General features: G+C 34.2%; 2 protein-coding genes across 2 annotated transcripts; both read left to right on the top strand.

Moving 5' to 3' along the window:
• The first annotated feature begins 708 nt into the window (after positions 1-708).
• LOC111390651 (UBX domain-containing protein 1) lies at positions 709-9,370 on the top strand. Its single transcript, XM_023015714.1, has 12 exons — positions 709-966; positions 2,377-2,527; positions 3,015-3,110; positions 5,091-5,167; positions 5,794-5,873; positions 6,671-6,731; positions 7,035-7,102; positions 7,185-7,266; positions 8,051-8,140; positions 8,246-8,323; positions 8,737-8,856; positions 9,044-9,370. The coding sequence occupies exons 1-12, from the start codon at positions 799-801 to the stop codon at positions 9,218-9,220; spliced, it is 1,248 nt and encodes a 415-aa protein (XP_022871482.1). The 5' UTR covers positions 709-798; the 3' UTR covers positions 9,221-9,370.
• A 3,279-nt stretch (positions 9,371-12,649) lies between these two features.
• LOC111390654 (pentatricopeptide repeat-containing protein At1g04840) lies at positions 12,650-14,886 on the top strand. The gene is made up of 2 exons (XM_023015717.1): positions 12,650-13,916; positions 14,019-14,886. The coding sequence occupies exons 1-2, from the start codon at positions 12,707-12,709 to the stop codon at positions 14,849-14,851; spliced, it is 2,043 nt and encodes a 680-aa protein (XP_022871485.1). The 5' UTR covers positions 12,650-12,706; the 3' UTR covers positions 14,852-14,886.
• The last annotated feature ends 1,295 nt before the right edge of the window (positions 14,887-16,181 follow it).

Here is a 16,181-nt window from a genome sequence, read left to right as displayed (position 1 = left end):
TTTGGACCTTTTTATTTTTTTTGGTTAAAAATGTCCATTTGGATCCACACACACACACAAAAAAAAAAGGAAAAGAAAAGAAAAGAAATAGCAAAACACCCCACTTCTACCTCAATTGTTATGGTTTATTATTTATATGTAGATTTAAATATAAATCTTGTTTAATAATATAAAATTAAAATAAAGAAATATGTAGACAAAGCGAGAAATATAACTATTTTAACTCCATTCGATCTCGCAAAAATTTATGATAGAACGAGAACAATGAGCACTGCTCTGATCCATGGCAACACAGCACCATCATATCCATTGTCATCCTTATGGAAAACACTGATCACATATTTGGCTCTATTGAAGCTACATTCTTTAAAAAAAAAAAAAATACATTCTTAAATAGTAAATTGACATCATTTCAACATCACATTCTTCAATAAAATAATATTATACACAAATTCAAAACTATTCTTTATTTTTAACAACACATTTCTCATCAATAGACTCTTCAAAAATACATTCTTATAAAAATAATGTGGCTCAAACAAGGACTAATATATGGATGAATGGACGATGGCAAAACAACAAAGTTGAGATTTTAGGTAAACTTGAGTGACTCACAAGAAAAAAGGTTAGGGACTAAAATGAAATTTTCGGCACAGTTCAATGACCTCCAGTTTTACAAATCTCTCCTTGAAGCACATACAAATTCACAACCCCAATTCCACCATAAGAGACAACCAATCTAATCGATCAAAAAACTGAATTTTTTTCGTAATTATCCGGTGGAGAGTGAAGCTCTACATGGCGGGTTTATCTCTGAAATGCGGAGACTGCGGAACCCTATTAAAGTCTGTAGAGGAAGCCCAGGAGCATGCTGAGCTGACCAAACATGCCAATTTCGTTGAATCGACTGAAGCGGTGCTCAATCTAGTCTGCGTCAGCTGTGGCAAGCCCTGCCGATCCAAAACTGTACTATTTCTATTCCATTAATTGATCTAATTCTCTCAAACGTGGGTTTACTTGTTTCAGTAGAAAATTTTGCACAAGGTATTTTACTGAGATATAATATGTAATTTATCACTATCTGGGTTCACTTTTATTTTTTATTTTTTTAAATCTCCATTTTAAATATCAAATAGAAAAAGGCTAATTCTGTTGGGATCGATAACTAGTGTGACAGTGTTAGTGTCTCGACTATAAGAGTATTGTTCCAAGATCATTATTGCACTTATTTTGTGTGGGCTTCAAACATTTTTTTCGCTCCGCTTGAAACTTCAAAAGTGAATCAAAAAGATCCAGTCTATGGATTTAGGGGTTCCTTTGTACAGATGTGGATATATGCTAAATAATATCTGCACATATAAAACGTAGGTATATGAAACCTAAACAATTATGGGTCAATTCACAGCATCTGAAGCGTGCTATGGGAATTGCAAAATCTTGTGCTTGTGGATATAATCACATCTTGAACTAGTTCTATCCAATTTCTTATTTATCCGTGTATGAATGTAATGTGTGTATATTTGTCGAAGGGGTTTGGAAGTGAAAGATCATAGAACTGATATTCTGTAGAGATGTTATAGTTCGAAAGGAAATGACAATGTGCAAAGGACTGTATGACTGCTTTTGAATCATTGATTGATTATTTTTTCTGGAAGTTTCAGCATGGGAACTTTTCCTCATCTATGCTCTTAGCATTGACTTTTTGCAGTAGAAGTTTGAATAAGCAAGTGAGCTTGAAATTTGTTTTTCTTGGACTAACAATTGCCTTGGATAATGAAACTCAACATTTCAGTGTTTCTAAAGACAATATGTGAAGTTTTATATGTTAAAATAGTTAGAAGATTTCGTTCTTCTATTTCTTTCCATCTTAAGAAAATAAACTTGATATGCCATTATTGTAGAATCTTCAAGCAATTAAATTGCTTCCTTTTTTCAGGTTGTTCTATATCGTTGAGAAATAATTTAGAATGATATCTGATTACCGTATGAAAGACTGTAAATTATACTTACAACTAAGAGTAATCTATTCAAATAATCTTTTCTTTTATGTAATTGTGTTTTTTCACAATTGATATCATGTATTTGTGGTGGGTTAACTACTAGTTTGTCTTTGCTACTTGGGAACTATGAATATCAAATCAAAACCCAGATAAAATCAAGCATGCAGTGCTTGCTGTATTTATGTATTCTATTAATATTCTGTTTTTGGAGGTCCTTTTTTAGTGTGTACTACAATTACATACATGTATGAGAGATTATAAGGAGTTATTATCACTCCATGCAATGGCTGCTGTGAATAATTGTTTATTAATTCACAAGTCTACTGTGGGTTTTTGCCTTTTTGGGTTTCTGATGTGTTTGTTTTTCTGAGTGAAGGAAAGTGATTTGCATACTAAGAGGACAGGACACACTGAGTTTGCAGACAAAACTTCAGAGGCTGCAAAGCCAATAAGTTTGGAGGCTCCAAAACCAAAAGATGACGTTGATATGGTGGAGGCTGGCGATGGTAGTAATAGTAACAAAGAAGGTAATGATTACATCCACATACTTAAAGCTAAGCTAGTTATTGTGTTTGATTTACCCTCTACTATTAATTCATTGTTATATTAAGCTGAGCTTGCAATTGTGAATTATGAGTTGATAATTAAAGATTTCTCTCGAGGCAAGATTAAATAAATGAAGATTTTTCTTGATGTTTAAATTAAGACATCGGCAATCTAAAATGCAGTGTAATTAGAAGTGATGCTGATTAAAATTCCAATTGGGAAAGAGGGAAATAACTTGTCAATGAAATTATGTATGAAGTCAATTTTTTCTTTTCCTTCTGAAGTTATGCAGATTAATTCATTAACAGTGAGTCTATCCATCAATGAAAAGATTGCAAATTTCCTATTGCGTGATGTTACCAGATTAAAGTTTAAAATTCAATATTTTTTTGAATGTATATTTAACTGCATTCGGAGATTACTGTCTTTTTACTTAATGTGGTTGCCTAATTTTCCATCTGGTTATAGAATTGGTTGTTCCAGAAGTTGATCAGCAGTTGCTCGTGCAACTTGAGGAAATGGGGTTTTCTAAGGAAAGGGCAACTAGAGCACTCCACTATTCAGGTGAGTTTCTCTAAAATAAGTATCTTCATGTTATGGCTTTCGTTTTTTCCAAATATTTTTCATTCTATACTTATTATCTAGATCAATTTCCAGAGACCTCATCAGTTGAAGGACAATTGTTCTTGCAAATATCAGGCTTGGCACACTTGCTTAGTAATATGATTGTGTGCCATCAGGAAACTTTTTCTTGGATGAGGGCTCGTTTTCTAGAGGATGTTGATTGCAAGTTATTCTAATGTGTACCATGACAAAAAAAGAAAAAAAGAAAAAATAGTTTAAACTGTATGTTTCAGTTGTAAACTATATTTGAAGCCATTAATTCTCTTGTTGTATGCTATGATGCACCGACATGGACATGTGTTCAACACACACAATTCAAACACACCGACACACAATTTTTAAAAAAAGTACTTATATGATACGTTGCAGACACGGTAATAAAAGTTTTTTTGTTATATAGTAGAAATTTAGTTATTATTATTATTATTATTGGTGTTGTTGTTGTTGTTGAAATCTTTTAAATATGAGTACCTAGTTGTTATTTAATAAATTTGAGTTAAAAAATTTAATATTTTTGATCAAGAAAGAAAAATGACCATGATAAGTGTATGAATATCGGTATCCAATACAGACACACTACCCTAATTGAAGTGTTCATGCAACACAGGTTGTATGCAGACGGTGTGTAAATTGGTGTTGGAATCAGATTGTCATAAAAAATACTAAAATAATAGTCGTGTGCTTCCTAGAGTTCTCCTATTTTCCAGTGGCCATATTCAAGGAAAGATATAGATTATTCAAAATAATTTGCATGAATTGAATGTAGCTGTTGTTTTCAAAATTGGAACCTACATGTCTAAGACATTGCGGATCAGATGGGTCAAAAGTCAATCATAGATGAATTGGGATCACTTAAGTTGGTTACCTAGCTGGAAAAGGAGGGAGACTTCCATTAAGTAGGATAGACTAGATAACTTCCAGTAGCACACTCAAGTTGAAAAGGCTACCAAATACTTAAAATCAGTGCATAATATTTTCATGTTTAAGTCTAGATCTAGTCAACGCAGTATGTACAGCTTTAATTTTGACATATTTGTTGCATATTGTGGGATATTTATGTTGCTTTGCTGATCACGAATGATTGCACACGACAAAATGTAGCTTGAGCTGTGATATGCTAAAAGTTGGCTTATTGGGACCATGCCCTTATGTAACTTATATTCTGAAACTGAAATCATAAGATAAACAACATTGGAAGCTCTTTCTTTTTCAAAAATTGATTTATATACTTGAGATTGGTAAACAAGTTTTTGATAAGACAGATAAGTGTAGCTATTCTTATCAAAGTTTTCTCAGAAATATTAGACTAAGGGAAGTATATCAATACAGGGGTTATGTTTCCTATAGTGCACCATATTAAGCCCCACGTTTGGCCCCCATTATTTGATGTTATAATTTTTGGAATAGCTTTTTTTTTTTTTTTTTTGGTAGAATGTGTGGTTGAAAAAGAAGGAAAAATTTTTGATTTATGTGTAATATTATTTTATTGGAGAATGTATGGTTAAAAAGAAGAGAGAGAAAAATGTATTATAAATTTAATGGGGCTCAAAGGGGGGCTAATGTAGTGCCAATTTCTTTAATCTATATCTTTCTGATCCTGCTCCTATTCCCTTGTGTCTCCTTTTCCCCTGACATTTCAAATTTTTTGCTGAAATAGTTTTAAATAAATCAAAATTTCTGTATTTTGGGTGTTGAACTGGTCTTCAGTTGGTGGTACTGATTGGGTTCCAAAAATGAAACATATGCTTCTTTTCCAATTTTGGACATTTTTTTAGTTTATTTTTTGACATTGTTCTCAGATCAGTAAAAATTATTCTAAATCTGAATATAAATTTTATTACATTCCTGGACATGCTTTTTTTAAGCACATAGATGTTGGCTTCTGCACATTTACGTCTGAAATTCTGTTGTGTCTTACAGGCAATGTTAGCATTGAGGCTGCTGCAAATTGGATAGTTGAACATGAGAATGACCCGGACATAGATCAGTTGCCATTGGTAATTTTTATGCACATTAATGTCAGCGATTTATGATCACTTTATAACATTACTGTCTCTAAATGTGGTGCATATGTGCATCTATTTGATAATATTAACCTACATGACTTGTCTATAGAAAGGACTTATAATCCATCTGCTAGAGGGTGGTGAAATGCTTGATTTTATTCTTTTTGTTTCTGCCTACTTTGTCTCCGGCACAAGTTTGGAACTTGTTGAATATGATGGTTACTGACCTGGCAAGGATACGAACTTTCAAACTTTTCTGCTAAATTATAGGAAATAATTTGTTTGGCCGTGACTGATTAGCTTTCTCAAATGTTGCATTTGAGATCTCCATTCCATTGTTGTTTGACAGCAGATCATGCTTTCCTGCTATGACTTTTCTTTTTTAGAATGTAAAACTAAGAACCTAAGTCATTCTGGGGCAAAATATTTGCTTTTGGTCCTTATGGGATTGGTTGTGGGGTTCATTTCTCTGCATTGAGCTACCTTTGTGTTCATTTCTACATTATACTCTAGAATGTGCCTTATCAGCTTATGTATATTGAAGAAATGTGTGTTCTCTACTCATTTTAGTCATTTACTCCGACTGATTGGATAATAATTCTTTATTTTCTACTAAGGTACCCGTCAGCACGAAATCTGAGGCTTCAAAGCCTTCCCTCACTCCAGAAGAAATTCATCAGAAACAACAAGAGTTGAGGTAAAACTTAGCCCCTGTTCGGTTCAGCTTAAAAAGTGAATTAAAATTGAAGTCAAAGTCAACAATAAATTATAAACCACACATTTCTTGGGACCCATAACTTTTCAACCATACATTTTATCAACTTTTAATAAAATCTACTAAAAATCTGATTTTATCTAAAAAACCAAAAAGGGCTTAATTGTTTTTCTTGCATTTATTCTCAATATAATATCTATTCTTTTTGTACAGAAAATAGAAATTATTGCATGTAAGGCATCCAGGTTTTGAATGATGAGGAAATATTTGTATAATTTTCAAGGATGACACCTGGTGATTGTATTGGAAGATGTATGTGTAGGTATCAGGTATATCAATCAGTTAGCTAGAATGGGCAATAACTATGAGATTCTCATTTTTCATTCAAATCTTTTAAAAAGTGACCCACATAGCACATGTTTTATAGAATTTTGAGCACGGTGACAATCTGTTTGCCTTTGTAGAGGATATTTTAGCAAATAGATGAGTTAATCAATTCGATTTCACAATCTCATTACTAATGTTTTGGTTATTATGAAGCATTCTATCATTTTGAGTATCCCCGGCAATCTAAATTTTGTGTTATGAATCAGGACAAGGCTTCTGGAGAAGTCTATTACTTGTATATACATACTTATCAACCATTCAGTGTCCATTACACAAACTTTTTCAGCTTTCAAATATGCGCATTGCGCCTAAAGTCCTCATGTTTGTATGGTATGAAGCACACCAACTTCTTGCTGTTTTTCCTTTAAGCTATATTACCTTATAAATTCCAGGGAGCGGGCTCGCAAAAAGAAAGAAGAGGAAGAAAAACGAATGGAAAAAGAAAGAGAAAAGGCATGTCCATAACTGCTTTTGTATTTACAAATTACCCAAAAAAAAAAGGAAATCATGTCATGGAAAAAGAAAGAGAAAAGGCATGTCCATAACTGCTTTTGTATTTACAAATTACCCAACAAAAAAAAAAAAATCATGGCTTGTGACTGTATCTGCATGAAATTGTTTATTACTGGGACTGCAATTATAGAAATTTGAGCTGTAATTGTCTTCTACAGATCTTTGTCCGTGTGCTTGTGCGGAATTCTTTTTGAATTATGCAAATTTATCTCCAATTTCTCATGGCTATGTATTATATGACAGGAAAGAATTCGGGTCGGTAAGGAGCTGCTTGAAGCAAAGCGCATTGAAGAAGAAAATGAAAGAAAACGGTTTGCCCTCAGCTGTGTACTTCTATATAGTTATTTGACGTTATAGTTTGATATTGAGTTGGATTTGCACTTGCTCTTATAGTATAATAGCTTTGCGAAAAGCGGAGAAAGAGGAAGAGAAAAGAGCCCGGGAAAAAATTCGTCAAAAATTGGAGGAAGATAAGGTCTTGATTATTTTCTCCCCACAATTCCCCAATTTCTTGTTTCAATTATTCGGTAATTAATTAGAATTCAAAGTAATGGTCTCTAAACGATATCGAGATGGTTACTTTATTTTATGTATAGATATTAGTTTTGTTCTCTTTTTTCTTTGGCCATGGAGGTTTAATGGTAGAGTCTTGGTTTCACCAAGATTGACATCAGAATTGCCTGCTATATCTCTTTGGACCATCTAAGCATTTCGCATGGTAGATGACAATTTTCAGATACCAAGACCATCTGTAATTGCTCTTGATGAAATCGTTGATAGATTCTTTCAATATAATGTGGTGTTTAATTCCACGGCCTTGCTGGGCAATGAATCACTGACCCTGCAGGCTGTGACTAACTCAACTTCAAAAATACTTTTGAATACAGCTGCTTAGTGATGGATTGGTAACCAACAATTTTGTTATATTTATTAGTCGTGTATAAGTTTGAGGTAGATAGCCTGTATATTCACTTCTCCGCTTGTGTAAGAAAATAATGAAATATGTGGTGCTGTTTGGAGCCAAGAAATTAGAGTAAGTTTGGCTGATTTGGTAGTGACCATGTTAATGGAGTTCAAGATTTAGAAACTGTTTTTTGATCTGCAATACTCTGATGGGGCTGTAAACAATGCACTAACCTGTTGTCTTACAAAACAAAATGTCATTAGGTTACCTTGAAATCTAAATATAGCAATTCCCTTGCCCAAATTACCTGTAAATTACATGCAGCATTTGAAACAATGTGTTTCTGTTTTAACAGGCTGAAAGACGACGGAAGCTTGGGTTGCCTCCAGAAGATCCTGCTGCTGTAAAACCATCTGCTCCGCCACCGCCTGTGGAGGAAAAGAAAGTATGTACTTGTCTGACTATGATATTAAATATGGTCTACACTATCATCTATCTATTGCTGTCAAATCGTGGCCGATTAAACTTCTTTTTCGATACCAAACTGCAGAGCTCACTACCTGTCAGGCCAGCTACAAAGGCAGAGCAAATGAGAGAGTGCTTACGAAACCTTAAACAGAATCATAAAGTAATGATTGCTTTATTTATATGTTTCTGTTTGTTTGTTATATTGAATGAGAAGACCTAGCTTGTGATGAGTTAAAGGAAGCATGATGCTAATATGATATTGAGGATACAATAAATGACCAGATATCTATATGCCAAAAGTACTAGTATATGCACAATGAACATTTCATTACATGCGTAAGAAATATTTCATTATGAATAAATATGTAAATGTTGAAAAATAAGATATTTTGACTGGAGGAGTGAAGAGTTTTGATTGGTTATCATTATGTAACTGCTGTTTTTTACATTTGGATTTTTGTTTGTTCTGGTTAATTGTGTTTAAACTGATTAGACGTTGCAATAGATTTCACTAAGTCACAGGTGAAGTTTATTTTGACCGAGCTGCTCTTTTATCTACTTTTGATGAATTAGGATAATGATGCTAAAGTGAAGACGGCTTTTAACACACTGTTTACCTATGCAAAAAATGTTGCAACAAATCCAAACGAGGAGAAATTCCGCAAAATTAAACTGAGCAATCCTGCCTTTCAGGTGAAACGATTACTTTGTTCTTATTGTTTTTTTTTTTTTTTTTAAATAAATTTCTTCCCCTTCCAGATGATGCAAAAGAGTAGTGTTCTTGTTGTTTTTCCTTTCGATTTTAATGAATCATACACTTAACTAGTTTTTTTTTAACATTTGATTCTCATAATTGCTGGCCGCCATGCTTAATTAACAGGATAGAGTTGGAAATCTGAAAGGTGGCATCGAATTTCTGGAGCTTTGTGGATTCGAGAAAATTGAAGGAGGTGAATTTTTGTATCTGCCAAGGGAAAAGGTTGACACTGCGGTACTTCAGTCTGCTGGGAACGAGCTAAGCAGTGCAATTAATAATCCTTTCTTTGGAGTTCTATGATAAACTTTTTCAAATTCTAGAGTTTGGCTGTTTTCCGAATCTTATTTTCGAGACCTTTGGTTTATTACTCAGATGGGAACCATTGAAGGTTGATAATTTAACTTGTGTGTGAAAATATTTTCAATATAAAAGTTATTTTAAAGATTATCCTCTCCTTGATCACTGTTCTTCAACGAAGGAACCTGCTCTATGATTTGATTTCTACTAGTCAAATTATCTTATGTTTTCAATTCTTATTTACTTCTTCTCCCCACTATGTTTGGGAACCCGGTCTTCCTCCTTCGATTTTGTGTTTTTCTGGTGCAACTTTACGGCAGTTCTGCAACTGCTTTCTAGCCTGTTAGATTGTCTTGCTACAATACTGGCAGCAACGAACTTCTTGAATCGTATTTGTGTCCTAGATTTACTGATTTTGCATTCAGTTGAAGGTTGGTACTTTATAACAGGATGTGAAATGATTGAGATTTGTGTATCCTTTTGAGAGGAAAGTTAATTTTTTCTTTTTTCCTTTTTATTTTGTTGGGTGGACAGGAAATTTACCTTAAAATATAACCAACCAACTTTCAAATTAAGAGAGAGAACCATGCTTGGTGTACGTCATTTTGTACTTTAAGCATGACAGTCCCCTCATTGTAACCTTGTACAGCACTAGGAGAATAACCCTAGAGAAAGGGGTCCATATATTCTAGGTGCCCGAGCTAACTTGTTTGTAACCCGGTCCGGCATGAGATTTTAAGGTGTGGAACCACTTGAATCAGATAAGAGTCAAACTAGAGGGTTTTTTTTTTTCAATTTTAGTTGACATCTAAACGGTTTTGGTTTCTAGAAATGAAAATTGAACGGTTTTGTTTCAGTTCTTGATTGTAGCTACAAAATTGAATTTTAATTCCATAAATCTCTTAATTAACTTAAGAATAATTTTGTGTTTGGAGGCTAACAATTTCATTCACAAAATTTCACCTTGAATGGCCGAGACACGAAAAACAGAATACAATCAATCCAAATAGACGAACCATCATCGAGACATGCTTAGGCTGCAAGCACATGGGCCACCATATTCTCATTACGAAGAATGAATTGACAAGAGCAACGGACAATACGATCCAAATGTCAAGAAGTAAATCCTCACTAGCTTCCTCATCCTATACCATCATTTAGGGATGTCAATTGGGCTCGTTAACTCGGACCGTCCGTGGCTCAGTCCGAAAAAATTTCGAGCTGGCTCGGGTCGAGCCCCATTTTGAGGTGGGCTCGAGCCTTATTTAAAAAAAAAAAAAAAAAAAACCAAACGAAAAAAAAAAAAAAAAAGCAGCGCTTGCAGCCAATATAATTATAAAAAATAAATAAATAAAATTAAAAGAGAGAGAGAGAGAAAATCGAGCCGTCTCAAGCTCGAGCCTTTTTTTTATCGAGCTTTTGCTCCACTTGGCTCGAACTCGAAAAAAGCCCATTTGATTTCACTCGAACCTTGAGTTTCGGCTCGCGAGTCGATTCGACTCGTTGACATCCCTACCACCACATCATTTTATAAGAAATAAATTAAATAAATTAAAAGAGAGAGAGAGAGAATAGAGCCGCCTTGAGCCTTTTTTTTTGGTAGAGTTTTTGCTCGGTTCAGCTCGGCTTCGCTCCGACTCGAAAAAAGCCCGTTCGATTTCACTCGAACCGAGCTCGAGCTTTGAGTTTCGATTCGAGAGCTGACTGGGCTCGTTGACGTCCCTAGCACCACCTCATTATTTAGTGGGCTCCAACGAAAGGCTCGCACGACAGACTATTAGCTCAATGGTAGAGTGTCACACTACCTAAGCTGACTTGCAGATAAACAAAGCATGTCAAGTATTCTCCTCCTTCCCTCACTCACCAATTTCCTTCGAATTAAGTTGCTCACGGTTGCCAATGCCTAATGAAATACACCATAGGAAGATTCCAATTTTCTAGTGGGATGTCTAATCTTAATTTACATGAACTTACATGAATTAGTGCCCCTCTTTCAACCCATTTTTTTAATAATAGATTTTGTAAATAAAATTATTTCTTAAAGAATGTGTGATTAAAAAGTAGGAAAAAATTTTGAAATTACGTGCAATATTATTTATTGAGAGAATGTATAGTTAAAAGTAAAATTTAAAGAATGGGGCTCAAACATGAACAATATATAATTGGAAAGAATCGAAGTGTAATATGCAGATTACACACTTTATAGTTTTCACTCTAAGCTAAATTTATTGGACGTAATTATAACCGATCCATTGAGTCCGATGTGGGATTGGCTTCGTATTGTTGTGATAAACTTTTGTTTCAGAATTGTTGCATGTTTCAGAATCAACTACTAAAATTGACATTAATTATAATTATGTCCTTTTGCATTATTATTATTTTAAAATTTATTTTTACTTTTATAGCAATGTGTTATCATCAAATATTTTGGTAAGACAATGTATTAAATATAATTATTATAAAATAGAAAAACTAATGACTTTTAAATCTCATAGTTTATAAAATTACAAATTAAAGGCACAGTCCATTAGAAAAATATTAAAATAAATTTACATTTATTTTTATGGATAAATTTGCAGCATTTTGATTTCTTAATTTATTTTGGAATATTAATAAATCTAGGAAGCAAATGGAATTAATTAACTAATTAGGGTTAAAATTGATATTTCATTTATTAATAATTGGAGAAGTTAAAAGTTGAATCCAAGCGAAGTCATCATTCCACTACTACTACTTAAAATATGTTGCGAGATAGTTAATAATATGGTAGGCACACCCCGATTCGATCCAATTCCAAAGAGAATCGAACCAAACTAAGATTTACTAGATATCTTGTAAATGAAGATGTCAGGTCCAGCTTTAATATTGAAATCGAATTGTTCAGTTCAGTTTAAAAATATTCTCATAATTCCACCATCTATTTTCAACAATACAACAATCTAGCAAATGATATATTCCATTTAATATAAAATGACAAATATGATCTAAATTAAAAAACACTAATAACAAGTTGTCTAATAAAATCTTTCACGTTGATATATGAATGATCTAAAACTAATTAATAATAGCAAAACATATGCAAATTTCCTTTTCATCCCATTGATTTTTCGCTTCAAGCCATCAAAACTACATGGAAAAATAAAATATAAATAACATATTTTTATGACATTAGTAATACTTACCAACCAATTAATGAACAATTGTTCGATCTTTCATTCCGTTCTTGGCTCTGGTTCTAGAATCGAGGACAACATTCAAATTTTTAATTCTCAATTTGATTACATATTACCCAATTTAATTTAATAGGAATCGAATCAAATCGATATTCAATAATAACGTTGTCATAAGATTATATATATTATTATTATTCTTACTTCTAATATCAAAAAAAGTTGTGGATTATCATTAGACATTCAAGGGCCTCGTATCAATCGAACTGAAATATTAGGCCTTCAAAAGAACCAAGACCCCCAAAACACTCGCGCTTCAATGAGTAATGTTCGTAGTGTCTCTCAATTAAAAACTGTCATTCCCTCCATGAGTAAACACGTCAAGGAACCAAATCAAAATTTCACCAATTTCGCTTCAAATCCGAGTCAGAATGAAAATTCAATCGAAACCCATTTTGTATCACTCATCCATGCCTCCAAAACCATACTTCAACTCCAACAAATCCATTCCCACGTTACGCTTCACGGCCTTTCTTCCAGCTCCAAAATCACCACCCAATTAATTTCCTCGTCTTCCCGTAAGTCCATTGACTATGCACTTTCGATATTTCGTAATTTCAAGTCCCCGAATGTGTTTGTTTTTAATGCATTGATTAGAGGGTTATGTGAGAGTTCCTGTTTTGTTAGCTCAATTCAGCTCTTTAGGCTTATGTTGAAGCTAGATGTTAGACCTGATAGGCTTACATTTCCTTTCGTACTTAAGTCTGTTGCGGGGTTGAATGTAAAATGGGCGGGGGATTCAGTTTATGGTGGGATATTGAGAATGGGTCTTGAGTATGATGATTTTGTGAGGGTTTCTTTGGTTGATATGTATGTGAAGGTGGAGTTGTTGGGGCATGCTTTGAAAGTTTTCGATGGAAGTACTAAGAGAAATAGGGCCGAGAGTGTTCTTTTGTGGAATGTGATAATTAATGGATGTTGCAAAAATGGGGAGTTGAAGAAGGCCTTAGAGTTGTTCGAGGTGATGCCACAGAGAAATATTGGGTCCTGGAATAGCATGATTAATGGTTTGATGAGAAATGGAGAGGTGCAACAGGCCGTTGAATTTTTTGACCGAATGGAGGAGAGGAATGTGGTTTCTTGGACAACAATTGTCCATGGATTATCACAGAATGGGATGCATGAAAAGGCGTTAGAGATGTTTATGAAGATGGCGAAAAAGGAGGGAGTCAGGGCAAATGAGTTAACCATTGTTTCTGCACTTTCTGCTTGTTCAAAAATTGGAGCACTTGAGGCAGGCAAAAAGATACATGATTATGTTTCAAGTCATGGGTTTCAGTTTAATGTTGCTGTTGGAACTGCTCTAGTGGATATGTATGCAAAATGTGGGTATATTAAGTCTGCAAGCCAAGTTTTTGGGCAGATGAAGGAGAAAGATATTCGTACTTGGAGTGTGATGATATGGGGTTGGGGAATACATGGACATAATGAGAAAGCTCTTAGCTACTTTGAGACGATGAAGTCGTCAGGTTAGTACATTTCTTAAAGTTTTGCATAGTTATTCATGCTGCTTTCTTAATGATACCATGGATTATTACGCGAAATCAAAACATGATTTTTGTTGTTTGTAGGAGTGAAACCAGATGATGTTGCTTTTCTTGCCATTTTAACTGCATGTTCACACGCTGGTCAAGTGGACCAGGGCCTTCACTTGTTTGATAGCATGAAGCATGACTACTTCATCCAGCCGACTATGAAGCATTACGCCATTATGGTCGATTTATTTGGCAGGGCTGGACAGCTGAAGGAGGCGCTAAATTTTATTCAAAGCATGCCAAGGGATCCTGATTTTGTGATTTGGGGTTCACTCTTTTGTGCTTGCAGAGCTCATAAAAATATTGAAATGGCAAAATTTGCATCAGAGAAGCTCCTGCAGCTCGAGCCTAACCATCCGGGGAGCTATGTCTTTCTGTCAAATGTTTATGCTGGGGTAGGGAGATGGGAAGACGTGGAAACTGTGAGAATTTCCATGAAAGATAGAGGTGTTGACAAAGATCCTGGATGGAGCTCCATTGAGGTGGATGACCAAGTGCATAATTTTGTAGCTGGTGATCATTCTCATCAGAGTACGCAAGAGATATACTTGAGACTAGATGAAATAACAACAGGTGCTAGACAGCAAGGTTACATGCCAGAAACTGAATGGGTACTTCATAATATTGAAGAGGAAGAGAAAGAAGATGCACTAGGAAGTCATAGCGAGAAATTAGCACTTGCTTTTGGGCTCATTAGCACAGGTCCTGGAACGATTCTTAGGATTGTTAAAAACCTGCGTATTTGCGGGGATTGTCATTCTTTGATGAAGCATGCGAGTAAGATATATCAAAGGGAGATTGTGGTGAGAGATATAAAGCGATTCCATCAGTTTAAGAATGGTTTATGCTCGTGCCAAGATTATTGGTGATATAATAAGTATTAGGCCTTTCTTAACTTGACATTTGTTTATGGTGTCTTGATGGACCAATCTAACCAGTTTGGGGGTGTCTTTATAACCAGTGACTGCAGAATTTTTAATTTTGTATATATGTCAAACAATAAAAAGGTGGAGCGAATCTATTCTTGTTATTGCTCCAATGCTTCCAATTCTTACCCATGTCATAATCCTGTAGACCTTGAGTCTCGACTATAAAAAATCTCAAGTAATGAGATTTTTTTTTTTTTTTTTAATAAATGATTATTCCTTTTGAAGTTGTGCAATTATGTACCTTTAAAGTGGTGTCTGTGAAGTGTGAAACAAACTAATGACAGGAATCAAAATTCGTTACAGAAACCTGGACAAATAGGGTATTTAGTTCCTTCTCAAGTTCCTGTTTTTATACAACTTTCTTCGTAAGTGATTTTGTATTCTAGTTCAGAATTATGTATCCCACTATTTTTTTTTTTTTTTTTTAATAAATGATTATTCCTTTTGAAGTTGTGCAATTATGTACCTTTAAAGTGGTGTCTGTGAAGTGTGAAACAAACTAATGACAGGAATCAAAATTCGTTACAGAAACCTGGACAAATAGGGTATTTAGTTCCTTCTCAAGTTCCTGTTTTTATACAACTTTCTTCGTAAGTGATTTTGTATTCTAGTTCAGAATTATGTATCCCACTAACATCATTGTTTGGTTTTCTGTAGTAAACAGAGAGAACATGAAATGATTAAGCAATAATAGGTATCTCCTCAAATGGTTGCAAGGTGCTTGCGCTTAATATGGCTCATCTATAGGTATAACTATGTGTTTTTGTTTTCCCAAAAATGCTCATTAATATATAGATGAACAACATAAACAAAAGGTATCTGGAACACTGATTTACTAAAATGAACATCCTTCCTTTTGTTTTAAAAATTCGAACAGAGTTTTGAACATATCCCTCGACATTGAGAGTGATTCAAGAATTGGGATATAGATATGGGGTTCACTTAACATTGAAGAACATCTTTGTTAGTCTTCTGGGAAATGTCAATGCATGTACAAGGGCTGTAATGAGCTTATAGCTGAAACAAGATGAAATGTAATTCTCAGAGTTGTAAATGGTGATGAATTTCACTTTCCAAGGTTATGTTCAAGAACAGACTTGAAAAGGTGCATAGGCACAATTTGAGCAGGAAAAATCTATCGTTAGAGGCAATGATTTAGGAACCATTAGTTCTTATTTGCCTGATGCGCCTGTTTGAATACTGAAAAATATTCTTATCCAATTATAATTTTGCTGGAAGATGAAGATTATATTGGGTGAACTTCTTTCCA

This window comes from Olea europaea, unplaced genomic scaffold (assembly GCF_002742605.1).
Source record: "Olea europaea var. sylvestris unplaced genomic scaffold, O_europaea_v1 scaffold701, whole genome shotgun sequence".
Taxonomy (NCBI): domain Eukaryota; kingdom Viridiplantae; phylum Streptophyta; class Magnoliopsida; order Lamiales; family Oleaceae; genus Olea; species Olea europaea.
The sequence above is the reverse complement of the archived record's forward strand: the minus strand, read 5'-3'. Positions and strand labels throughout refer to the sequence as shown.